The sequence below is a fragment of the Scyliorhinus torazame genome, chromosome 8 (genome assembly GCF_047496885.1).
Source record: "Scyliorhinus torazame isolate Kashiwa2021f chromosome 8, sScyTor2.1, whole genome shotgun sequence".
Lineage (NCBI taxonomy): Eukaryota > Metazoa > Chordata > Chondrichthyes > Carcharhiniformes > Scyliorhinidae > Scyliorhinus > Scyliorhinus torazame.
Window position 1 is genome coordinate 831293 of NC_092714.1, and position 26524 is coordinate 857816.

Below are 26524 nucleotides of genomic sequence, written 5' to 3' on the forward strand. Positions count from 1 at the left end.
ATCTATCTGCCTCCTGTAGTCTGATTCATCGTTGTTTGAGATGCGGCCCACTACAGTCGTATCATCCGCAAACTTATAGATGGAGTTGGGTTAAATCTTGCCACACAGTCGTGTGTGTACAGGGAGTACAGTAGAGGACTGAGCACGCATCCTTGTGGGCCCGGTGTTGAGGACTATTGTGGAGGAGGGGCTGTTGCCTATCCTGGCAGATTGTGGTCTGTTGGTGAGGAAGTTGAGGATCCAGCTGCACAGGGAGGAGTCCAGTCCAAGGTTGCGGAGATTGGTTATGTCTTGTTGTTGAAGGCAGAGCTGTAGTCTCTGAACAGCACTCTGACGTGGGTAGAATGCTATTTCCCTGACACTGAATCGAACCCGGGGCGGTGAGAGTCCCGAATCCTAACCACTAGACCACCAGCGAAGTACAATGATTCTATGATTCTACATGCAGAATAGCAAATGTCCGGGAGTGAGTTACAGACTGGAATCTAACGAGGGGTTCCTGGGGCTCATATGTGGAATAACAAATACCTGGGAGTGAGTTGTAGATTGTGATGCCGTCTTTAGTAGAATATCTTGACTGGGTTGAATCTCTGAATGTGTTTCATCTGTGCATCATGTTCTCAGATTGGGAGTGTCCTGCCTTGTATCCCAAGGCTGAGTGGGCAGATCAATCACAACTTCTGGTTTCCTGTCGGGGGTTTATAACAGTGAGCTGTGTGGAGCTCTCCCTCTGTTCCACCCGAGCTTTGTGACTTGAGCATGAGCTGGCAATTTCACTCGGCCTGGGGGCACAGGCTTTACCAGCTTGCTGCTGGCTGTTGGCCGGCACGGTAGCACAGTGGTTAGCACTGTTGCTTCACAGCTCCAGGGTCCCAGGTTCGATTCCAGCTTGGGTCACTGTCTGTGCGGAGTCTGCACGTTCTCCCCGTGTGTGCGTGGGTTTCCTCCGGGTGCTCCGGTTTCCTCCCACAGTCCAAAGATGTGCAGGTTAGGTCGATTGGGCATGATAAATTGCCCTTAGTGTCCAAAGAAAGGTTGGGTGGGTTACGGGGTTAGGGCGGAGGGCGTGGGCTTGGGTAGGATGCCCTTTCCAAGCACTGTCGCAGACTCGATGGGCCGAATGGCCTCCTTCTGCACCGTAAATTCTATGGTGAGGTTGTGTCTGACTAGCGGAGATTGTGACCCAGGATTCTATCCTTGGAAAGAGAAACCGAGTTCACAGGCGTTTCTTCAGAGACTCCGTTTCCTCTGCTGAAGAGTTTCCGTCGTCACAGATGCTGCCAGAACTGATGAGTTTTTATTTCCGATTTCCTGCAACTGCAGTGTTCGGCTTTAACTCCGTGTTTTTTCTCCCCAGGTGCGGGTGATCAGGCTATATTTTCCTCGGTTTATTCTATACTCATGCAGCAACTTCCTCGGGAGCCAATGGAATGGAGAAGGTACCGACTCGAGTTTTCTATTCTCTACCTCGGAATATTTGCTGGCTGGGGTTAGGCTGCACCGCCCCAGACTCGTTCCCACAGCCATTAACCATTTGCCTCTAACCGCTGGTGGCTGCCTTTGCCACACACATGGCCTGTGTACCCCCCCCCCCCCCCCGGCCACACACATGGCCTGTGTACCCCCCCCCCCCCCCCCCTGGCCACACACATGGCCTGTGTACCACCCCCCCCCCCCCCCTGGCCACACACATGGCCTGTGCGCCCCCCCCCGGCCACACACATGGCCTGTGTGCCCCCCCCCCCCGCCACACACATGGCCTGTGCGCCCCCCCCCGCCACACACATGGCCTGTGTGCCCCCCCCCCCCCCCGCCACACACATGGCCTGTGTGCCCCCCCCCCCCCCCCCCCCCCCCCCCGCCACACACATGGCCTGTGTACCCCCCCGCCCCCCCCCCCGGCCACACACATGGCCTGTGCGCCCCCCCCCGCCACACACATGGCCTGTGCGCCCCCCCCCGCCACACACATGGCCTGTGCGCCCCCCCCCGCCACACACATGGCCTGTGCGCCCCCCCCCGCCACACACATGGCCTGTGCGCCCCCCCCCGCCACACACATGGCCTGTGCGCCCCCCCCCCCGCCACACACATGGCCTGTGTGCCCCCCACACCCCGGTGGGATTTACAGGGCCTGTTTCCTAAATCATACAGTACAGAAGGAGGCCACTCGGCCCATTGAGTCTGCACTGATCCTTCGAATGAGCGGTGCGCCAATGTCCACCTGCCCTATCCCTGTAATCCCATAACCCAACTTGCACATCCCTGGGCACTGGGGGCAATTTAGCCTTACCAATCCATCTAACTTGACCGTCTTTGGACTTGTGGGAGGAAACCGGAGCACCCGGAGGAAACCCACGAGATACGGGGAGAATGTACAAACTCCACAGACAGTCACCCGAGACCGGGATTGAACCTGGGAACCTGGCGCTGTGAGGCAGCAGTGCTAACCAACGTGCCATCCCAAAGGTATCCTTTGTCCTGCTTTAAGCAACAAACGGCGCCCACTGCAAAGAAAAGAAAAGTTACCACTGGAAGCTTTTTCTTATTTTTTCTTGGAAATGTACATTCCAAAATGGCTCAATCTTGGTCAGGACAGGGTTGGATTCTCTTTTGCAAAGTGCACACCACGCAGAATGACCGATCCCAGCAGAGATCAGTCACTATTGCTTTTTCCAGACTGTCTGAAGGCAGTTTTCTCACTGCCTGAGTGAGGACTATACACTGATAAGACAGGCAATGCCTTCAGAGGCGCTTTTGTCCTCTAGCGCTAATGGTACCGTGTTAGGAAAGAGTTCAGTTGCCCAACATTTGAGTTAGGGTTAATGTTTGTAAGTGTTTTTATTTATAATAGATTTCACTTGATGTTTAAATAGACACACCATATAAATAAAGGGGATGCAGGTGGCACTGGGTGGTGTTGATGGAGAGGTGATCAATGCTCAGAATATACCTGATGTGGAGATGCTGGCGTTGGACTGGGGTGGGCACAGTAAGAAGTCTTACACACCAGGTTAAAGTCCAACAGGTTTGTTTCAAATCACTAGCTCCTTCCTCAGGTGAATGAAGAGGTAGGTTCCAGAAACATATATAGATAGACAAAGTCAAAGATGCAAGATAATGCTTAGAATGCGAGCATTTGCAGGTAATTAAGTCTTTACAGATCCAGAGACGGGTAATCCCAGGTTAAAGAGGTGTGAATTGTCTCAAGCCAAGACACCCCCACTCTGCAACTGGATCCTCGATTTTCTGACCAACAGACCACAATCAGTAAGAATGAACAACAACACCTCCTCCACAACAGTCCTCAACACCGGCGCCTCGCAAGGCTGTGTATTTAGCCCCCTACTCTACTCCCTGGACACACACGACTGCGTGGCAAAACTTGGTTCCAACTCCATCTACAAGTTTGCTGACGATACGACCATAGTGGGCCGGATCTCGAATAACGATGAGTCCGAATACAGGAGGGAGATAGAGAACCTAGTGGAGTGGTGTAGCAACAACAATCTCTCCCTCAATGCCAGCAAAACTAAAGAGCTGGTCATTGACTTTAGGAAGCAAAGTACTGTACACACCCCTGTCAGCATCAGTGGTGTTACGGGCGAGGCGTTGAGTTCAACCAACCTCTCCCTTTAATGTATTTGTTGCTTTTCCGAGCACACGGCTTGTTCCCCAGGTGTGCGATTACAATTATGGACACGTGGGTTTTTAAACACAAAACACTGTTTATTCCATGAACTCAATTTAACGTCTTAAATAAACATTGATCTCTTAACACCCCTTACTTCAAAGATAACTCAGAAAATATTGCAACAGTGAATAATTCCTTAAAATGTTCCTTCAAACTTCAAAGAGACTTAACACCTTTAACCAGAATCACATCAGGTTAAAGGCTTTACTATTATGAGTTTAGATCACCCAAATGATCCAGGGATAGTCTTTCATGGCAGAGATCCAGCTCACTGCAAACACAGACACACACAGCTCTTTTCCTCCAAACCTGCAAAACTGAACTACAAAATGGCTGACCTGAGCTCAGCCCCACCCACTCTCTGACATCACTGTTTTCTTAAAGGTACATTGCTTAAACATCCATGTCTTAAAGGCACTCTCGCGTGACACCACCCCAAGAAAAATAAATAAATCATCAACTTCAAGATGGTTTCATTTTTCACTTTTGCACCATCCACTAAGAAATGTACACAGTAAATATACCTTTACGTTGAAAAAAAACAACACACGCAAACAGGCATAATAATATAGTCCATTTTTCTTTGTTCTTCTTCCTCCAACCGAAATCATTCTCGATTGACAGTTTCTTTGAACAAAGTCTCTGCACGATCCATCCATTCCTCTACTCCTCGGCATTTCTCTTCAGAATCAGATACTTTAATTCAATCTGACCACAGAGTCCCTTGCAATTCTCCAATACAGGAGCATTGGTGATCATAGCTTTCAGGCAGTCAAATGCCTGTTGAAAGTAGGGGCTGGTTTAGCACACTGGGCTAAATAGTTGACTTTTAAAGCAAACCAAGGCAGGCCAGCAGCATGGTTCAATTCCCGTACCAGCCTCCCCGAACAGGCGCTGGAATGTGGCGACTAAGGGCTTTTCACAGTAACTTCATTTGAAGCCTACTTGTGACAAGCGATTTTCATTTCATTTCAAGTCCGCTGTCCCTTGAAATTTTTGATGTTTCTTTAGCAAGTCCATCAGTGGAGTAATGCCACAAAACATTTGCACAAAGGTTCGATCAAATATAAGAACATAAGAACTAGGAACAGGAGTAGGCCATCTGGCCCCTCGAGCCTGCTCCGCCATTCAATGAGATCATGGCTGATCTTTGTGGACTCAGCTCCACTCTCCGGCCCGTACACCATATCCCCGAATCCCTTTATTCTTTAGAAAGGTATCTATCTTTTTCTTAAAAACGTTTAAAGAAGGAGCCTCAACTGCTTCACTGGGCAAGGAATTCCAGAGATTCACAACCCTTTGGGTGAAGAAGTTCCTCCTACACTCAGTCCTAAATCTACCTCCCCTTATTTTGAGGCTATGCCCCCTAGTTCTGCTTTCCCCGACCAGTGGAAACAACCTGCCCGCATCTATCCTATCTATTCCCTTCATAATTTTATATGTTTCAATAAGATCCCCTCGCATCCTTCTAAACTCCAATGAGTACAGTCCCATTCATGTTAAGAAATCGCATTATTTCCCTTTGTCTTGAGGGCATCGGAAACTCCTCAAGGAAAGTGATTCGGGCTTCTCCATATTCACTTCCGGCTAGGTTCCTCACCAAACCCGCCTCCTGAAGTCGATCGAAGAACTCCATACGATGTTTTAAATGTTCTTTCCATGTCTGGAAGTTGGAAATAAAAGCAGATTGTCCCGCTTTCTCCATGCAATCCTTCAATGGTGGGACAGGATAAGAGTCCGTTCTTGTAACTGCATTCACCTTTCTATAGTTCACACACAACCATTGGGTACCGTCTGGTTTAGGTACCATCACTATGGGTGAGCTCCATTGGCTGCAACCCACTTCAATTATGCCATTTTTAAGCATACTTTCAATCCCTTTGTTAACCTGTGCCAATTTTAAAGGATTAAGTCTACATGGATGTTGTTTGATAGGAACAGCATTTCCCACATCTACATCATGTATAGCCATTTTAGTACTTCCCAATTTGTCTGTACAAACTTGCCCACGTTATATCAATAACTCTTTCAGGTCAGTTTGTTTTTCCTCTGGAAGGTAACTTAACAATTCATCCCAATTTTTAAGAACACCCTCATTTTCCAATTTAATTTGAGGTATGTCAAATTCACAGTCATCTGGATTTGGTTCGTCACTTTGAGTTAGAATCAATAAAACCTCCTTTTTCTCTCCTTTTCCTTTCAAAGTACCTTTTAAGCATATTCACATGACACACTCGGTGAGTCTTCCTTCTATCTGGTGTTTTTACCACATAATTCACCTCACTTAATTTCCTTTCAATCTGATACGGTCCACAAAACCTTGCTTTTAAATGCTCCCCTACCACTGGCAACAATACTAAAACTTTATCTCCACTGGCAAAACTACGAACTTTGGATTTCTTGGCCGCTATCCGTTTCATCACATTTTGTGCAACTTTCAAATGTTGTCTAGCCAATTCACCTGCTCTATTTAATCGTTCCCTAAAATTTGACACGTAATCCAATAATGTAATTTCCGATTTCTCACCCACCAATTTTTCCTTAATCAATTTAAGTGGTCCTCTTACCTCATGACCAAAAATTAGTTCAAAAGGACTAAATTTGGTAGACTCATTAGGTGCATCCCTAATCGCAAACAATACGAATGGAATTCCTTTATCCCAATCATCTGGATAATCTTGACAGTATGCCTTCAATATTGTCTGATGCCACCTTTCTAACGCTCCCTGCGATTCTGGATGGTACGCAGTTGATTCAAATTGTTTTATTCTTAAGCTATCCATAACTTCTTTGAATAACTTTGAAGTAAAATTTGTTCCTTGATCCGATTGAATTTCTGTGTGTAGTCCATAACTAGTAAAGAATTTAAGTAACTCCTCCACAATCCTTTTAGCTGAAATATTACGTACTGGAATGGCCTCTGAAAACCTAGTAGACACATCCATTATAGTCAAAAGATATTGATTCCCACTTTTTGTTTTAGGAAGCGGTCCTACACAATCGATTAGGACACTTGTAAAAGGTTCCTCAAATGCTGGAATGGGTATTAAGGGCGCTGGTTTTATCACTGCTTGAGGTTTCCCTATCACTTGACATGTGTGACATGATTGACAAAATTTAACTACATCTTTATGTAGTCCAGGCCAATAAAAATGTTTCTGGATTTTAGCTTGAGTTTTCCTTATTCCCAAATGACCTCCCACTGGTACCTCATGTGCAACTCGCAACACCTCCTTTCTATACCCTACCGGCAATACTACTTGATGAACTTCTGCCCACTTTTCATCCACCTGCATATGTACGTGTCTCCATTTTCTCATCAAGACATCATTTTTATGGTAATAACACTCTGGTATACTCTCAGATTCCTCTTCCGTATGTGCTTTATGATATATCCGTTTTATTTCTACATCTTTCTGTTGTAACTCCGCCAATTTTCCTGAACTAAAAATATCCGCCTCATCCTCCACCTGTTCTTGTTCTTTTTCAACCATCTGATCAAAAATCGTTTCTGATAATTGCACTTCAACTTCATCTTCACTCTTTGATTTCTCCTCTTGTCTTAACCTGTGACTTTGCGACCTTGTTACTACACAATCCGGAAAAAGCCCAGGATATTCGTCCTTCAACACTTCAGTTGACTGATTTTCCACTGGCTGATCAACCACAGTAGGCCTCACTCCCACCTGCGATCCAGCTATATCATTACCCAAGATAAACTGTATTCCTGGACAAGATAGTTTCTCTATTACTCCTACTACCACTTCACCACTCTTCACTGGACTTTCCAACCTTACCTTATATAATGGAACACGACTCCTCTCACCCTGAATTTCATATATCACCACCTTTTCTGGCAACATTCTACATAATTAAAGATTGACCAGCCCCTGTATCTCTTAAAATTGTGACGACTTTACCTGCTCCTCCTGATACACATGAGTAAACTTTACCCACACAAGTAAATTCTTTAAATACATCTGGCACCTTAACAATTACTTCTCGAACAGGCTGTACAATCGTTTGCACCTCCTTCGCTTCCCTTAGACTTTCCTTTACCACTCTAACAAACGCACTGTCTCATCCTGTTTTACCACATCAGCCTTCCCAGTGCTTTTCTTCAACCACCAACACTGTGACTTTACATGGCCTAGTTTATTACAGTGAAAACATTTGCAATTTTTCATTTATTTTCCACCCTCCTGGATTTCTTTTTTACTCTGAGGTACACTCTCTTTATTGTCTCTCATCAGATCACCTTTACCTTTACCACTTGAGTATTTCTCATGTCCCCAGTTTCTATCCCTCACCGGCTGAAACTGATGTCGGAAATCAATCTTTGATTTATGAACTATTTCATAATCATCTGCCATTTCTGCTGCTAATCTCGCAGTTTTAACCCTCTGTTCTTCCACATGAGTTCTCACTACATCAGGAATTGAATTTTCAAACTCCTCCAAAAGTATAATTTCTCTGTGAACTTCATACGTTTGGTCTATTTTCAAAGCCCTTATCCACCTATCAAAATTACTCTGAGCCTTTCAAACTCCATGTACGTTTGACCAAATTCTTTCCTTAAATTTCTAAACCTTTGTCTGTAAGCTTCAGGCACTAGCTCATATGCACTTATGATGGATTTCTTCACCTCCTCATACGTTCCAGATACCTCCTCCGGTAGTGATGCAAACACTTCACTAGCTCTACCTACCAGCTTTGTTTGAATCAGTAACACCCACATGTCCTGTGGCCATTTCATTTGTTTAGCTACCTTCTCAAATGAAATGAAAAAGGCTTCCACTTCCTTCTCGTCAAACCTTGGCAATGCTTGGACATATTTAAATAGATTCCCACCAAGCCTTCGACTCTGACGCTCTTTCTCACTATCCTCATCACTATCCTCCAACTGTACGTTTCCCTTTACGTCTGCCAATTTTAACTGATTGTCATGTTTCATGGCCATTTTCTGAAGTTCAAACTCCCTCTCTTTATCTTTTTCCCTGATCTGTATCTCCCTTTCTTTTTCTTTTTGTTCTGCTAGGGCTATTCTTTCTTTTCTCCTTTCTTCTCCTTTTCTTTTTCCTCTCTCTCACTCTCTTATTCAAGCCGCTTTAATTCTTTCTCATGTTCCATTTGTTTAATTTGTAACTGAATTTTTGCCATTTCCAATGAGTCAAACTCTATCTCAGGCAACTTTAAATGCTTAACCACCGCCATAATTACCTCATCTTTTCGCATTTTGTCAGGTAATGTTAACTGCAATGTTCTTGCCAAATCGAACAGTCTGCTTTTCGTTTCTGTCTGTAAGGTAGTACATGCGACATTCTCCACCCCCAAAAACTTCGGAGCCTCTGAAAGAGCCATTGTTCATGACACTCTCCCCATTTAAACTAAAATACCACACCGGAAAAGCAACAATCCTTCCCTGTCTTTAAGTTCACAAAAGCCAATCCAATAGATAGACTTTTATCCCCCTCGAGCCCCCAATTGTTATGGCCGAGGCTTTTCAGAACCCCAAAATGTATCATGGAGTTCAACCAACCTCTCCCTTTAATGGATTTGTTGTTTTTCCTTTTTAAAAAAAATAAAATAATTTTTATTAAAAGTTTTCATAAAATATCAATAACAAAATGAGAAAAAAAAAAGAACCCAACAGGGTTAAGTACAAAACACAATCTAAAAAAGCAACCCCCCAAACCCCCCCCCCCGTACATAAATAATAAATTAACATTAACACCCCGACTTAACACAACAGGTGTATACACCCCCTCAGACCCTCCAGTGTAAATAACATAAACAAAAATAAAGTAACCCCCCCCCCCCCCCCCCCCCCCCGAGCTGCTGCCAATGTCTAGCGTTCTGCCAGAAAGTCTAAGAACGGTTGCCACCGCCTAAAGAACCCTTGTACCGACTCTCTCAAGGCGAATTTCACCCTCTCCAATTAAATGAACCCTGCCATATCGCTGATCCAGGATTCCACGCTTGGGGGCCTCTCATCTTTCCACTGAAGGAGAATCCTTCGCCGGGCTACCAGGGACGCAAAGGCCAGAATTCCGGCCTCTTTTGCCTCCTGCACTCCCGGCTCCTCTGCCACCCAAAATATTGCGAGCCCCCAGCCAGGTCTGACCCTGGATCCTACCACCCTCGACACTGTCCTCGCTACGCCCTTCCAAAATTCCTCCAGCGCTGGGCATGCCCAGAACATATGGGTATGATTTACTGGGCTCCCTGAGCACCTAACACAATTGTCCTCACCCCCAAAGAACCGGCTCATCCTTGTCCCGGTCATGTGTGGTTCCCCCGTAATGGGGTCCACGCCGAGGCCCCAACTTCCTCCCCCATGCCGCATCCAATGCCCCCAAATTTTGAGGATCGCCACCACCACCGGGCTCGTGGTATACCTCCTTGGAGGGAGCGGCAGCGGCGCCGTTGCCAGCGCCCCCAGACTCGTACCCACACAGGACGCCGTCTCCAGCCTCTTCCATGCAGCCCCTTCCATCACCCACTTGCGCACCATCGTCGCATTGGCGGCCCAGTAGTACCCACAGAGGTTGGGCAGCACCAGCCCCCCCCATCTCTACTCTGCTCCAGGAACACCCTTCTCACCCTCGGAGTCCTTCGCGCCCACACAAACCCCATTATACTCCTGTTAACCCGCCTGAAAAAAGCCTTCGGGATAAACACGGGGAGGCACTCGAACAGGAACAAAAACCTTGGGAGCACCGTCATTTTGATTGACTGCACCCTACCCCCCAAGGACAGCGGCAACGCGTCCCACCTCTTGAACTCCTCCTTCATTTGCTCCACCAGCCTTGTAAAGTTAAGCCTCTGCAGGGCCCCCCCAGCTCCTGGCCACCTGGACCCCCAAATATCTGAAACTCCTCTCCGCCCTTTTTAGTGGGAGCTCGCCAATCCCCCTCTCTTGGTCCCCGAGCTGAACTACGAACAGCTCGCTCTTCCCCATATTGAGCTTGTACCCTTACTTCAAAGATAACTCAGAAAATATTGCAACAGTAAATAATTCCTTAAAATGTTCCTTCAAACTTCCAAGAGACTTAACACCTTTAAACAGAATCACATCAGGTTAAAGGTTTTACTATTATGAGTTTAGATCACCCAAATGCTTCCGAGATAGTCTTTCATGGCAGAGATCCAGCTCACTGCAAACACAGACACTCCCAGCTCTTTTCCTCCAAACTGCAAAACTAAACTGCAAAATGGCTGACCTGAGCTCAGCCCCACCCACTCTCTGACATCACTGTTTTCTTAAAGGTACATTGCTTAAACATCCATGTCTTAAAGGTACTCACACGACAATAGGCTGAGGTGGAGATGGTTAGCAGTTTCAAATTCCTTGGGGTGCACATCTCAAAAAATCTGTCATCATAGAATTTACAGTGCAGAAGAAGGCCATTCGGCCCGTCGAGTGCACCGGCCCTTGCAAAGAGCACCCTACCCAAGGTCACTATCCCCATAACCCAGTAACCCCACCCAACACTAAGGTCAATTTTGGACACTAAGGGCAATTTATCATGGCCAATCCACCTAACCTGCACATCTTTGGACTGTGGGAGGAAACTGGAGGATCCGGAGGAAACCCACGCACACACGGGGAGGATGTGCAGACTCCGCACAGTGACCCAAGCCGGAATCGAACCTGGGACCCTGGAGCTGTGAAGCAATTGTGCTATCCACAATGCTACCGTGCTGCCCACCATGGTCCACCCTCGTTGACGCTACCACCAAGAAAGCACAACAGCGCCTATACTTCCTCAGGAAACTAAGGAAATTCGGCATGTCCACATTGACTCTTACCAACTTTTACAGATGCACCATAGAAAGCATCCTATCGGGCTGCATCACAGCCTGGTATGGCAACTGCTCGGCCCAGGACCGCAAGAAACTTCAGAGAGTAGTGAACACCGCCCAGTCCATCACACAAACCTCCCTCCCATCCAGTGACTCCATCTACACCTCCCGCTGCCTGGGGAAAGCGGGCAGTATAATCAAAGACCCCTCCCACCCGGCTTACTCACTCTTCCGACTTCTTCCATCGGGCAGGAGATACAGAAGTCTGAAAACACGCACGAACAGACTCAAAAACAGCTTCTTCCCCACTGTTACCAGACTCCTAAATGACCCTCTTATGGACTGACTTCATTAACACTACACCCTGTATGCTTCTTTATTTTAAAATAAATTTCGAATACCCAATTCATTTTTTCCAATTAAGGGACAATTTAGCGTGGCCAATCCACCTAACCTGCACATCTTTGGGTTGTGGGGGTGAAACCCACGCAGACATGGGGAGAATGTGCAAACTCCACACGGACAGTGACCCAGAGCCGGGATCGAACCTGGGACCTCGGCGCCATGAGACAGCAGGGCTAACCACTGTGCCACCGTGCTGCCCTTTGTATACTTCATCCGATGCCGGTGTTATCTAGTTACATTGTATACCTTGTGTTGCCCTACTATGTATTTTCTTTTATTCCCTTTTCTTCTCATGTATTTAATGATCTGTTGAGCTGCTCGCAGAAAAATACTTATCACTGTACCTCGGTACACGTGACAATAAACAAATCCATCCAATTGGTAGGATTTCGCAGGCCAGATTGTGTGGGATGAATAATGCGACATGAATCCCAGGTCCCGGTTGAGGCTGCACTCGTGTGCGGAACTTGGCTATAAGTTTCTGCTCGGCGATTCTGCGTTGTCGCGGGTCCTGAAGGCCGCCTTGGAGAATGCTTACCCGGAGATCAGAGGCTGAATGCTCTTGACTACTGAAGTGTTCCCTGACTGGAAGGGAACATTCCTGCCTGGTGATTGTCACGCGATGTCAGTTAATCCGTTGTCGCAGCGTCTGCATGGTCTCGCCAATGTACCACGCTTCGGGACATCCTTTCCTGCAGCGTATGAGGTAGACAACGTTGGCCAAGTCGCACGAGTATGTACCGCGTACCTGGTGGGTGGTGTTCTCACGTGTAATGGTCGTACCCATGTTGAAGATCTGACACGTCTTGCAGCGATTGCCATGGCAGGGTTGTGTGGTGTCGTGATCGCTGTTCTGAAGGCTGGGTAGTTTGCTGCAAACAATGATTTGTTTGAGGTTGCGCGGTTGTTTGAAGATGTGCAGTACATACTCGTGCGATTCGGCCAATGTTGTTGTGTGACCTGTGTAACTGTACACCCAGATCCCTCTGCCTATCAATATGCACAGTAAGAAGTCTTACAACACCAGGTTAAAGTCCAACAGGTTTGTTCGATATCACTAGCTTTCGGAGCGCTGCTCCTTCCTCAGGTGAGGAACATTCACCTGAGGAAGGAGCAGCGCTCCGAAAGCTAGTGACATCGAAACAAACCTATTGGACTTTAACCTGGTGTTGTAAGACTTCTTACTGTGCTCACCCCAGTCCATCGCCGGCATTTCCACATCATATCAATATGCAGTAATTACAACTAGACAACAACCAAGCTCACCTATTATCCCCTGTCCCACCCATTCCCCGTGCACACAAGACACAAACACGGGGGGGGGGGAAATAATAAGCGTATTGGTAACAGATAAGAGTCTTTGCTTCCAATGGTGGCCCTGTAGCAAGCTTTCCTCCCAGCACGCTAGCTGATGAAAGCCTCTGGTTATGGCTGGTCTTCTTGGCAGAGTTATCCATTCAATATGGTACTTACAGGCAGCAGGCCTTCTGGAGAGGCACTTTGCTCGTTCTTATCAAACTGGACCCTCAACTCAAGGCTCCGACTGAGGCCTATTTCTTTCTTGAGACTCTTTATTCAACGTCAAATCCTGCTTTCAGACCAGGGTTTGACTTCAAGCCTTTCCAGTCTCAAGAGAATGACACTGAGTCTTGCTGGAGAGAGAGAGGAAGAGTCAGCCCTCACAGTGGCCTCATGGAGAGGGTGCAGCTGGATATTTTGGGAGAGAAATTAATTTGAACCCTCCATCCAAGCTGAAGAATCAAAAGTGAACCTTGTGGCTCTGAAAAACATTCCAGTGGAATACTATCCAGTCACCACCTGTTACCGGACAGAACACAACCTTTTTGGCCAATTCATTGGCCATCAGCCAAATCAATCACTGAGTCCAGCCAATCTCCAATCGTCAGCCTGAAACAGCACAGCCTTCTGGAACCTGCTGTTTGAATTAAAGGCACACGCCAATGCTTTCTTCTGCTTGAATTAAAGTGGTAGCCTGCCTTAAAGACACAGGCCCATAAATCATCCACGGATCAAAAATGTAACGGTAAAGAATAAAAGAAAGGAAAACAAGGGAATAGACGGGGAATAAACAAGAAGGAGCAGGAAGGACCCTTACACTCACTCTCATCCGCTGCTACCACATCATTCCTGTTTGCTCCCCCCACTTGAACAGTTTCTGTACTATGGTGCCATGGCCAGCCTGGCTTATCCACCTTGCTGGCCTCGATTCCCTCCACTCCTGTCTGGTCCGCCCCACTCACAATCACATCCTCCTCTCCCTCACCACTGACAAAAACAGATTAAACAGGTGTGACCTTCAACAGCAAAGTGCCCAGCTCGTTCTCCTCGTCCCTTCTGTTCCGCAGTGTGTGCACTTCAGCTTGTACATCAATAATGCTGATCCAGAATTCCTCGAGCTGTTTTCAGGTGTGTTTGTTTTGGCCTTGGCGTCTGGAAGTTCCCACGTTCCACAGCAGCAACATAACACCTGTCCGACCATTGTTCCTTATGCTCTTTAATTACTTTAGTTTAATGACTTTTTTAAAGAACTTTGAATAATAGTTGCAGATATTACAATGTACTGTGCTCATTTCCACCAGTACCACCACCAACAAAAAATCAGATGGTTCTGAATTACACAGACTTGTTTTTTAGGTATTTATTTTAGTTTTATTTATTTATCTTTTTTACATTAATTAATAAACTCTACAGCCTCCAATGAGCTTTACTACTGCTATTACAAAAATCTTATGAAGAAAACCTTTGTTATCAATAAATTGTCGCAATGTTTTGAAGAAAAATGAGCAAAACAAGTAAAATACTCACCGACCAATCACTTAACCGGTGCCTGATAACGCAATACTTGATTTTTTTTTTCCCAAATCTGGTTGGTTATTGGGTCCCAGCACCGAGCTCCTTTACCTCGCCCGCTCCGCCCTCTGTCTCAGTCGGGATGGTTTCAGGTTGAGATATTCAGCTAATGAGGCCCCTTCTTAAACCCCATTGTACTTTGAGCAGGGAACTTTGTCGCAATACTGGAGATGAGTCCCCATAGCTCTGCCTTTGTTCAGTGCTGGCTGCTGCAGACATCCTTCCAACGATCCATCCTGTTGGCTCGGCCGGAATGTTTTGACCATGGGAGGAGTGTCACATTCCAGGGGTTTGATGTGCTAGCCTTTGGGCATTTTTAAACTGCTCAGAAACTTCCAAAACTACCATCATGTGGTCATCGGTGACCATTTATTCAGTCTCACCATTTGCCCATGATTAAATAATAATTGTATTATTATAATACAAAGGAGACACAGTGGTCAGCACTGCTGCCTCATGGGCCAGGCACCCACCTTCGATCCTGACCTTGGGTGACTGTGTGGAGTTTGCACGCTCTCTCCATTATGTCTTCTGATCATGAGAGAGATCATGGCTGATCTGAGTCTGGCCTTCACTCCATTTTCCTGACTGCTCCTTTGATTCTTTTGTGGATCAAAAATCTGTCTTGACTAAATTTAGTGACCCAACCTCCAGTGTTGCCTGGAGAGGCAAATTGCACAGTCTGAAGGCCGCTCTGGCAGAAGACAACGCTCCTAATCTCCTCAATGGGAGACCCTTTATTTTTAAATTGTGTTCCCTAGTTCCAGACAGCCGGGGCCTCCTGTCCATGGCTCATGAGGGGAGATGCCCTGGGCTCCGTGTCCATTGCTCGCGACCATCTGGCAGTTCTCGGCTGAGCGACCAGGTGTGGCACCTCTCAGCTGGCTGGAGGGAAAGGCAGCAGAATGTTCCATATCATGTTCCTGCCTGTGTTCCAGGTCCTATGGGCGACCACCCAAGATGATCCACCTTGAAGCAAATTTTGTTCAATTTAAAGAAGAGCTGATACCGAAGGAGGGAAACCGAGCCCTCCTAACCTTCCCCTTCCTGCACATATTCTGGACGGACTGCTGTGTGAGTATGCTGATGTGTGTCGACACGGTGTGTGGGATGGGTGGCCACTGCTGATACCAGGATGGTTCAGGCTGTGTAATTCTTGTCACCCTGTCTGCTTGTCCACATTAAGCTGTTTAAACTGTGACACTCCATATCCCTAACCTGAGAAAGAGTCACTCTGTCAAAGGGTTAACTAATCGTCATGACCATCAGTAAAATAATTGGCATGGTGATTTTTGCAGAGTGGACAATCAATGCAAATCCAACAGATATTTTTTTTAATTGAAAGTACCCAATTCTTTTTTTCCCAATTAAGGGGCAATGTAGCGTGGCCAATCCACCTGCCCTGCACATCTTTGGGTTGTGGGGGTGAGACCCACGCAGACACGGGGAGAATGTGGGCAAACTCCGCACGGACTGTGACCCAGCGCGGGATCGAACCCGGGTCCCTGGCGGCGTGAGGCAGCAGTGCTAACCACTGCGCCACCCACAAATCCAACAGATAATGACCTCTCTCCCCACGTTGATGTTACCTGTCAAAGCCTCTGAGAAAATGGGTTCAGTAAGGAGGGAGGGTTTCCGCATTCATTCATTCCTTCCTCCTCGGCCTTGCTGCATCACCACTAGCCAGACTGTTGATTCATGGTGCCAAACCCAATTACAGGAGAGGTGTGTGAGGGCAGCACGTTTCTTTTACTCCCCCCTTCCCTGGGCTGGTGATGTGTCACCATCTGCTGCCTCTCTCTGCAGCAATCTGGCATTGTGGAGTGCGTGAGGGGGATTGATGTGTGGGATTGATGGGGATTGATGTGTGGGATTGAGGGGGATTGATGTGTGGGATTGAGGGGGATTGATGTGTGGGATTGAGGGGGATTGATGTGTGGGATTGAGGGGGATTGATGTGTGGGATTGAGGGGGATTGATGTGTGGGTGGTGTTACTGAGTTCTGCTCGGTCCCCCCTGGCTGCGTGAGGAGCTGGTGCCAGAGGGGAGGGCTGTGTTGTGGGTTGTGTCTGACTGTCCCTGTGCTGTGGGTTGTGTCTGACTGTCGCTGTGTTGTGGGTTGTGTCCGACTGTCGCTGTGTTGTGGGTTGTCTGACTGTCCCTGTGTTGTGGGTTGTGTCTGACTGTCCCTGTGCTGTGTTGTGGGTTGTGTCTGACTGTCCCTGTGCTGTGTTCTGGGTTGTGTCTGACTGTCCCTGTGCTGTGTTGTGGGTTGTGTCTGACTGTCGCTGTGCTGTGTTGTGGGTTGTGTCTGACTGTCCCTGTGCTGTGTTGTGGGTTGTGTCTGACTGTCGCTGTGCTGTGTTGTGGGTTGTGTCTGACTGTCGCTGTGCTGTGTTGTGGGTTGTGTCTGACTGTCGCTGTGCTATGTTGTGGGTTGTGTCTGACTGTCCCTGTGCTGTGTTGTGGGTTGTGTCTGACTGTCCCTGTGCTGTGTTGTGGGTTGTGTCTGACTGTCCCTGTGCTGTGTTGTGGGTTGTGTCTGACTGTCGCTGTGCTGTGTTGTGGGTTGTGTCTGACTGTCCCTGTGCTGTGTTGTGGGTTGTGTCTGACTGTCCCTGTGCTGTGTTGTGGGTTGTGTCTGACTGTCGCTGTGCTGTGTTGTGGGTTGTGTCTGACTGTCCCTATGCTGTGTTGTGGGTTGTGTCTGACTGTCGCTGTGCTGTGTTGTGGGTTGTGTCTGACTGTCGCTGTGCTATGTTGTGGGTTGTGTCTGACTGTCCCTGTGCTGTGTTGTGGGTTGTGTCTGACTGTCGCTGTGCTATGTTGTGGGTTGTGTCTGACTGTCGCTGTGCTGTGTTGTGGGTTGTGTCTGACTGTCGCTGTGCTGTGCTGTGTTGTGGGTTGTGTCTGACTGTCGCTGTGTTGTGGGTTGTGTCTGACCGTCCCTGTGCTGTGTTGTGGGTTGTGTCTGACTGTCGCTGTGCTATGTTGTGGGTTGTGTCTGACTGTCCCTGTGCTATGTAGTGGGTTGTGTCTGACTGTCGCTGTGCTATGTAGTGGGTTGTGTCTGACTGTCCCTGTGCTGTGTTGTGGGTTGTGTCTGACTGTCCCTGTGCTGTGTTGTGAGTTGTGTCTGACTGTCCCTGTGCTGTGTTGTGGGTTGTGTCTGACTGTCCCTGTGCTGTGTTGTGGGTTGTGTCTGACTGTCGCTGTGTTGTGGGTTGTGTCTGACTGTCGCTATGTTGTGGGTTGTGTCTGACTGTCGCTGTGCTGTGTTGTGGGTTGTGTCTGACTGTCGCTGTGTTGTGGGTTGTGTCTGACTGTCGCTGTGTTGTGGGTTGTGTCTGACCGTCCCTGTGCTGTGTTGTGGGTTGTGTCTGACTGTCGCTGTGCTGTGTTGTGGGTTGTGTCTGACTGTCCCTGTGCTGTGTTGTGGGTTGTGTCTGACTGTCCCTGTGCTGTGTTGTGGGTTGTGTGTGACTGTCGCTGTGCTGTGTTGTGGGTTGTGTCTGACTGTCCCTGTGCTGTGTTGTGGGTTGTGCCTGACTGTCGCTGTGTTGTGGGTTGTGTCTGACTGTCCCTGTGCTGTGTTGTGGGTTGTGTCTGACTGTCGCTGTGCTGTGTTGTGGGTTGTGTCTGACTGTCCCTGTGCTGTGTTGTTGGTTGTGTCTGACTGTCCCTGTGCTGTGTTGTGGGTTGTGTCTGACTGTCGCTGTGCTGTGTTGTGGGTTGTGTCTGACTGTCGCTGTGCTGTGTTGTGGGTTGTGTCTGACTGTCCCTGTGCTGTGTTGTGGGTTGTGTCTGACTGTCGCTGTGCTGTGTTGTGGGTTGTGTCTGACTGTCGCTGTGCTGTGTTGTGGGTTGTGTCTGACTGTCGCTGTGTTGTGGGTTGTGTCTGACTGTCCCTGTGCTGTGTGTTGTGTCTGACTGTCGCTGTGCTGTGTTGTGGGTTGTGTCTGACTGTCCCTGTGCTGTGTTGTTGGTTGTGTCTGACTGTCCCTGTGCTGTGTTGTGGGTTGTGTCTGACTGTCGCTGTGCTGTGTTGTGGGTTGTGTCTGACTGTCGCTGTGCTGTGTTGTGGGTTGTGTCTGACTGTCCCTGTGCTGTGTTGTGGGTTGTGTCTGACTGTCGCTGTGTTGTGGGTTGTGTCTGACTGTCCCTGTGCTATGTTGTGGGTTGTGTCTGACTGTCGCTGTGCTGTGTTGTGGGTTGTGTCTGACTGTCGCTGTGTCGTGGGTTGTGTCTGACTGTCGCTGTGCTGTGTTGTGGGTTGTGTCTGACTGTCGCTGTGCTGTGTTGTGGGTTGTGTCTGACTGTCGCTGTGCTGTGTTGTTGGTTGTGTCTGACTGTCCCTGTGCTATGTTGTGGGTTGTGTCTGACTGTCCCTGTGCTATGTTGTGGGTTGTGTCTGACTGTCCCTGTGCTGTGTTGTGGGTTGTGTCTGACTGTCGCTGTGTTGTGGGTTGTGTCTGACTGTCGCTGTGCTGTGTTGTGGGTTGTGTCTGACTGTCCCTGTGCTGTGTTGTGGGTTGTGTCTGACTGTCCCTGTGCTGTGTTGTGGGTTGTGTCTGACTGTCGCTGTGCTGTGTTGTGGGTTGTGTCTGACTGTCGCTGTGCTATGTTGTGGGTTGTGTCTGACTGTCCCTGTGCTGTGTTGTGGGTTGTGTCTGACTGTCGCTGTGCTGTGTTGTGGGTTGTGTCTGACCGTCCCTGTGCTATGTTGTGGGTTGTGTCTGATCGTCCCTGTGCTGTGTTGTGGGTTGTGTCTGACTGTCCCTGTGCTGTGTTGTGGGTTGTGTCTGACCGTCCCTGTGCTGTGTTGTGGGTTGTGTCTGACTGTCGCTGTGCTGTGTTATGGGTTTTGTCTGACTGTCGCTGTGCTGTGTTGTGGGTTGTGTCTGACTGTCCCTGTGCTGTGTTGTGGGTTGTGTCTGACTGTCCCTGTGCTGTGTTGTGGGTTGTGTCTGACTGTCGCTGTGCTGTGTTGTGGGTTGTGTCTGACTGTCGCTGTGCTATGTTGTGGGTTGTGTCTGACTGTCCCTGTGCTGTGTTGTGGGTTGTGTCTGACTGTCGCTGTGCTGTGTTGTGGGTTGTGTCTGACCGTCCCTGTGCTATGTTGTGGGTTGTGTCTGATCGTCCCTGTGCTGTGTTGTGGGTTGTGTCTGACTGTCCCTGTGCTGTGTTGTGGGTTGTGTCTGACCGTCCCTGTGCTGTGTTGTGGGTTGTGTCTGACTGTCGCTGTGCTGTGTTATGGGTTTTGTCTGACTGTCGCTGTGCTGTGTTGTGGGTTGTGTCTGACTGTCCCTGTGCTGTGTTGTGGGTTGTGTCTGACTGTCGCTGTGCTGTGTTGTGGGTTGTGACTGACTGTCCCTGTGCTGTGTTGTGGGTTGTGTCTGACTGTCGCTGTGCTGTGTTGTGGGTTGTGTCTGACCGTCCCTGTGCTATGTTGTGGGTTGTGTCTGACTGTCGCTGTGCTGTGTTGTGGGTTGTGTCTGACTGTCCCTGTGCTGTGTTGTGGGTTGTGTCTGACTGTCGCTGTGCTATGTTGTGGGTTGTGTCTGACTGTCCCTGTGCTGTGCTGTGGGTTGTGTCTGACTGTCGCTGTGCTGTGTTGTGGGTTGTGTCTGACCGTCCCTGTGCTGTGTTGTGGGTTGTGTCTGACCGTCCCTGTGCTGTGTTGTGGGTTGTGTCTGACTGTCCCTGTGCTGTGTTGTGGGTTGTGTCTGACCGTCCCTGTGCTGTGTTATGGGTTGTGTCTGACTGTCGCTGTGCTGTGTTGTGGGTTGTGTCTGACTGTCCCTGTGCTGTGTTAAGGGTTTTGTCTGACTGTCGCTGTGCTGTGTTGTGGGTTGTGTCTGACTGTCGCTGTGCTGTGTTGTGGGTTGTGTCTGACCGTCCCTGTGCTGTGTTATGGGTTGTGTCTGACTGTCGCTGTGCTATGTTGTGGGTTGTGTCTGACTGTCCCTGTGCTGTGTTATGGGTTGTGTCTGACTGTCGCTGTGCTGTGTTGTGGGTTGTGTCTGACCGTCCCTGTGCTATGTTGTGGGTTGTGTCTGACTGTCCCTGTGCTGTGTTGTGGGTTGTGTCTGACTGTCGCTGTGCTGTGTTGTGGGTTGTGTCTGACCGTCCCTGTGCTGTGTTGTGGGTTGTGTCTGACTGTCCCTGTGCTGTGTTGTGGGTTGTGTCTGACTGTCGCTGTGCTGTGTTGTGGGTTGTGTCTGACTGTCCCTGTGCTGTGTTGTGGGTTGTGTCTGACTGTCCCTGTGCTGTGTTGTGGGTTGTGTCTGACTGTCCCTGTGCTGTGTTGTGGGTTGTGTCTGACTGTCCCTGTGCTGTGTTGTGGGTTGTGTCTGACTGTCCCTGTGCTGTGTTCAGACATGTTCTTTTGAATTTTGAAGGACACAGAGGCTTACAAAGCAACAGCAAAAGACGACATAACAAAATGGCAAAATATTTTAAAAGCTTACAGCAGCTCTGATTGGCTGATTGTTGTTGTGGAGAGTGATGCCAAGAAAAAGAACAAGACCAACATTCTCCCAAGAACGTCGATTGTGGATAAGATCAGAAATGACTTCTGCAACAAGCAGAGCGACAGGTAGAGGGAGTTCATCCTTTCTCCATCTGTACACCCCAACCAACATCGATCGGGAACAATTTCTCAGTCAGTACACCCCGCCACCCCCTCCCCCAAAACCAACAGCAAAGAACAATACAGCACAGGAACAGGCCCTTCGGCCCTCCAAGCCTGCGCCGACCATACTGCCCGACTAAACTAAAACTGTCTGCTCTTACGGAGTCCGAATCCTTCCATTCCCACCCTATTCATATATTTAGACATCCCTTAAATGCCGCTACCGTACCTGCTCCCACCCCCTCCCCGGGCAGCGCGTTCCATATAATTACCACCCTCTGTGTAAGAAACTTGCCTCACACATCTGTTCTAAACTTTTCCCCACGCACTTTAAACCAATGTCCCCGAGTACGTGACTCTCCTACTCGAGGAAAGAGTGCACACTCTACCCTATACTCCTCGTCCACCAAGTCCATCACTTTGGTGAAGACTGAGGCAAAGGATCATTCAGTATTTCTCCCATTTCCTCTGGTTCCATACATAGATTCCCTACAATATCCTTGAGTGGACCAACCCTTTCTCTGGCTACCCTCTTGCTCTTTACATATGTATAAAACGCTTTAGGATTTTCCGTAATCCTGTTTAGAGATGACTCCTCAACCTCTTTCTTCCCCCACCCCGCTCCCGATCGGTGACAATTCCTCAGTCTTTACACCCCACCCCCCCCCCCCCCCACCCCCCAATCAAATACTGGGCGGGGAGGGTGCGCCTGGGCGGGGAGGGTGCGCCTGGGCGGGGAGGGTGCGCCTGGGCGGGGAGGGTGCGCCTGGGCGGGGAGGGTGCGCCTGGGCGGGGAGGGTGCGCCTGGGCGGGGAGGGTGCGCCTGGGCGGGGAGGGTGCGCCTGGGCGGGGAGGGTGCGCCTGGGCGGGGAGGGTGCGCCTGGGCGGGGAGGGTGCGCCTGGGCGGGGAGGGTGCGCCTGGGCGGGGAGGGGGCGCCTGGGCGGGGAGGGTGCGCCTGGGCGGGGAGGGGGCGGCGGGGAGGGGAGGGGGCGCCTGGGCGGGGAGGGGGTACCTGACCTTCCTGACCAGGTTCGTTGTCTCCCTGTGACTTCTCTCTCCCAGGTGTGTGGTGCTGACCGATCCACTGAAGGATTCTTCACGTACTCAGGAATCCTGGAATACTTTCTTCTCCAAGCTCCGGACTTTGCTGCTAATGTCCTTTACCAAGAATCTGGGGAAGTTTGAGGATGAGATGAGAACAATGAGGGAGCAGAGGACTGAATCTGGCTGGAGTTTCTGTGAATATTTCATGGTTCAGGTAGGAAGATCGGCAATGGGCTCAGTTTTCCAGCATTCATTTTCATATTTTTCACTTTATCGGGCATTAGGAGGAAGGGATTGAGGGTCAGTCAGCTTTGCTGGGTGCAGGATCCGCACCGTGACCCAGAGTCCAGCTGGCATCCGCACGGTGACCCAGTGTCCGACTGGCATCCGCACCGTGACCCAGAGTCCGGCTGGCATCCGCTCCTCCCCCTCGCTCCTCCGCCTCCCTCGCCCCTCCGCCTCCCTCGCCCCTCCGCCTCCCTCGCCCCTCCGCCTCCCTCGCCCCTCCGCCTCCCTCGCCCCTCCGCCTCCCTCGCCCCTCCGCCTCCCTCGCCCCTCCGCCTCCCTCGCCCCTCCGCCTCCCTCGCCCCTCCGCCTCCCTCGCTCCTCCGCCTCCCTCGCTCCTCCGCCTCCCTCGCTCCTCCCCCTCCCTCGCCCCTCCACCTCCCTCGCCCCTCCACCTCCCTCGCCCCTCCACCTCCCTCGCCCCTCCACCTCCCTCGCCCCTCCACCTCCCTCGCCCCTCCACCTCCCTCGCCCCTCCACCTCCCTCGCCCCTCCACCTCCCTCGCCCCTCCACCTCCCTCGCCCCTCCACCTCCCTCGCCCCTCCACCTCCCTCGCCCCTCCACCTCCCTCGCCCCTCCACCTCCCTCGCCCCTCCACCTCCCTCGCCCCTCCACCTCCCTCGCCCCTCCACCTCCCTCGCCCCTCCACCTCCCTCGCCCCTCCACCTCCCTCGCCCCTCCACCTCCCTCGCCCCTCCACCTCCCTCGCCCCTCCACCTCCCTCGCCCCTCCACCTCCCTCGCCCCTCCACCTCCCTCGCCCCTCCACCTCCCTCGCCCCTCCACCTCCCTCGCCCCTCCACCTCCCTCGCCCCTCCACCTCCCTCGCCCCTCCACCTCCCTCGCCCCTCCACCTCCCTCGCCCCTCCACCTCCCTCGCCCCTCCACCTCCCTCGCCCCTCCACCTCCCTCGCCCCTCCACCTCCCTCGCCCCTCCACCTCCCTCGCCCCTCCACCTCCCTCGCCCCTCGCCCCCCCTCGCTCCTCGCCCCCCCTCGCTCCTCCGCCTCCCTCGCCCCTCCGCCTCCCTCGCTCCCCTCGCTCCTCCACCTCCCTCGTCCCCCCTCGCTCCTCCACCTCCCTCGTCCCCCCTCGCTCCTCCACCTCCCTCGTCCCCCCCTCGCTCCTCCACCTCCCTCGTCCCCCCCTCGCTCCTCCGCCTCCCTCGCCCCCCCTCGCTCCTCCGCCTCCCTCGCCCCCCCCTCGCTCCTCTGCCTCCCTCGCCCCCCCCTCGCTCCTCTGCCTCCCTCGCCCCCCCTCGCTCCTCTGCCTCCCTCGCCCCCCTCGCTACTCTGCCCCCCTCGTTCCTCTGCCCCCCTTGTTCCTCTGCCCCCCTTGTTCCTCTGCCCCCCTTGTTCCTCTGCCCCCCTTGTTCCTCTGCCCCCCTTGTTCCTCTGCCCCCCTTGTTCCTCTGCCCCCCTTGTTCCTCTGCCCCCCTTGTTCCTCTGCCCCCCTTGTTCCTCTGCCCCCCTTGTTCCTCTGCCCCCCTTGTTCCTCTGCCCCCCTTGTTCCTCTGCCCCCCTTGTTCCTCTGCCCCCCTTGTTCCTCTGCCCCCCTTGTTCCTCTGCCCCCCTTGTTCCTCTGCCCCCCTTGTTCCTCTGCCCCCCTTGTTCCTCTGCCCCCCTTGTTCCTCTGCCCCCCTTGTTCCTCTGCCCCCCTCGTTCCTCTGCCCCCCTCGTTCCTCTGCCCCCCTCGTTCCTCTGCCCCCCTCGTTCCTCTGCCCCCCTCGTTCCTCTGCCCCCCTCGTTCCTCTGCCCCCCTCGTTCCTCTGCCCCCCTCGTTCCTCTGCCCCCCTCGTTCCTCTGCCCCCCTCGTTCCTCTGCCCCCCTCGTTCCTCCGCCCCCCTCGTTCCTCCGCCCCCCTCGTTCCTCCGCCCACCTCGTTCCTCCGCCCCCCTCGTTCCTCCGCCCCCCTCGCCCCTCCGCCCCCCTCGCCCCTCCGCCCCCCTCGCCCCTCCGCCCCCCTCGCCCCTCCGCCCCCCTCGCCCCTCCGCCCCCCTCGCCCCTCCGCCCCCCTCGCCCCTCCGCCCCCCTCGCCCCTCCGCCCCCCTCGCCCCTCCGCCCCCCTCGCCCCTCCGCCCCCCTCGCCCCTCCGCCCCCCTCGCCCCTCCGCCCCCCTCGCCCCTCCGCCCCCTCGCCCCTCCGCCCCCTCGCCCCTCCGCCCCCCTCGCCCCTCCGCCCCCCTCGCCCCTCCGCCCCCCTCGCCCCTCCGCCCCCCTCGCCCCTCCGCCCCCCTCGCCCCTCCGCCTCCCTCGCCCCTCCGCCTCCCTCGCCCCTCCGCCTCCCTCGCCCCTCCGCCTCCCTCGCCCCTCCGCCTCCCTCGCCCCTCCGCCTCCCTCGCCCCTCCGCCTCCCTCGCCCCTCCGCCTCCCTCGCCCCTCCGCCTCCCTCGCCCCTCCGCCTCCCTCGCCCCTCCGCCCCCCTCGCCCCTCCGCCCCCCTCGCCCCTCCGCCCCCCTCGCCCCTCCGCCCCCCTCGCCCCTCCGCCCCCCTCGCCCCTCCGCCCCCCTCGCCCCTCCGCCCCCCTCGCCCCTCCGCCCCCCTCGCCCCTCCGCCCCCCTCGCCCCTCCGCCCCCCTCGCCCCTCCGCCCCCCTCGCCCCTCCGCCCCCCTCGCCCCTCCGCCCCCCTCGCCCCTCCGCCCCCCTCGCCCCTCCGCCCCCCTCGCCCCTCCGCCCCCCTCGCCCCTCCGCCCCCCTCGCCCCTCCGCCCCCCTCGCCCCTCCGCCCCCCTCGCCCCTCCGCCCCCCTCGCCCCTCCGCCCCCTCGCCCCTCCGCCCCCCTCGCCCCTCCGCCCCCCTCGCCCCTCCGCCCCCCTCGCCCCTCCGCCCCCCTCGCCCCTCCGCCCCCCTCGCCCCTCCGCCCCCCTCGCCCCTCCGCCCCCCTCGCCCCTCCGCCCCCCCTCGCCCCTCCGCCCCCCTCGCCCCTCCGCCCCCCTCGCCCCTCCGCCCCCCTCGCCCCTCCGCCCCCCTCGCCCCTCCGCCCCCCTCGCCCCTCCGCCCCCCTCGCCCCTCCGCCCCCCTCGCCCCTCCGCCCCCCTCGCCCTCCGCCCCCCTCGCCCCTCCGCCCCCCTCGCCCCTCCGCCCCCCTCGCCCCTCCGCCCCCCTCGCCCCTCCGCCCCCCTCGCCCCTCCGCCCCCCTCGCCCCTCCGCCCCCCTCGCCCCTCCGCCCCCCTCGCCCCTCCGCCCCCTCGCCCCTCCGCCCCCCTCGCCCCTCCGCCCCCCTCGCCCCTCCGCCCCCCCTCGCCCCTCCGCCCCCTCCTCGCCCCTCCGCCCCCCTCGCCCCTCCGCCCCCCTCGCCCCTCCGCCCCCCTCGCCCCTCCGCCCCCCTCGCCCCTCCGCCCCCCCTCGCCCCTCCGCCCCCCTCGCCCCTCCGCCCCCCTCGCCCCTCCGCCCCCCTCGCCCCTCCGCCCCCCTCGCCCCCTCCGCCCCCCTCGCCCCTCCGCCCCCCTCGCCCCTCCGCCCCCCTCGCCCCTCCGCCCCCCTCGCCCCTCCGCCTCCCCTCGCCCCTCCTCGCCCCTCCGCCCCCTCGCCCTCCGCCCCCCTCGCCCCTCCGCCCCCCTCGCCCCTCCGCCCCCCCTCGCCCCTCCGCCCCCCTCGCCCCTCCGCCCCCCTCGCCCCTCCGCCCCCCTCGCGCCCTCCGCCCCCCTCGCCCCTCCGCCTCCTCGCCCCTCCGCCTCCCTCGCCCCTCCGCCTCCCTCGCCCCTCCGCCTCCCTCGCCCCTCCGCCTCCCTCGCCCCTCCGCCCCCTCGCCCCTCCGCCCCCCTCGCCCCTCCGCCTCCTCGCCCCTC

General features: G+C 53.4%; 2 protein-coding genes across 2 annotated transcripts in view; one reads left to right on the forward strand and one right to left on the reverse strand.

Annotated features, from left to right (window-relative positions):
- The window catches only part of LOC140427619 (ribosomal RNA processing protein 1 homolog B-like), a 944136-nt gene that overhangs the window by 569980 nt on the left and 347632 nt on the right, over nucleotides 1-26524 (reverse strand). The window lies entirely within an intron of this gene.
- trappc10 (trafficking protein particle complex subunit 10) overlaps nucleotides 1-26524 on the forward strand; it is a 160838-nt gene that overhangs the window by 7887 nt on the left and 126427 nt on the right. Inside the window, exons 2-5 of the mRNA XM_072513026.1 lie at nucleotides 1358-1439; nucleotides 15715-15850; nucleotides 21178-21374; nucleotides 22474-22669. Coding sequence (XP_072369127.1) covers nucleotides 1358-1439; nucleotides 15715-15850; nucleotides 21178-21374; nucleotides 22474-22669 — 611 coding nt within the window. The remainder of the gene's footprint in view (nucleotides 1-1357; nucleotides 1440-15714; nucleotides 15851-21177; nucleotides 21375-22473; nucleotides 22670-26524) is intronic.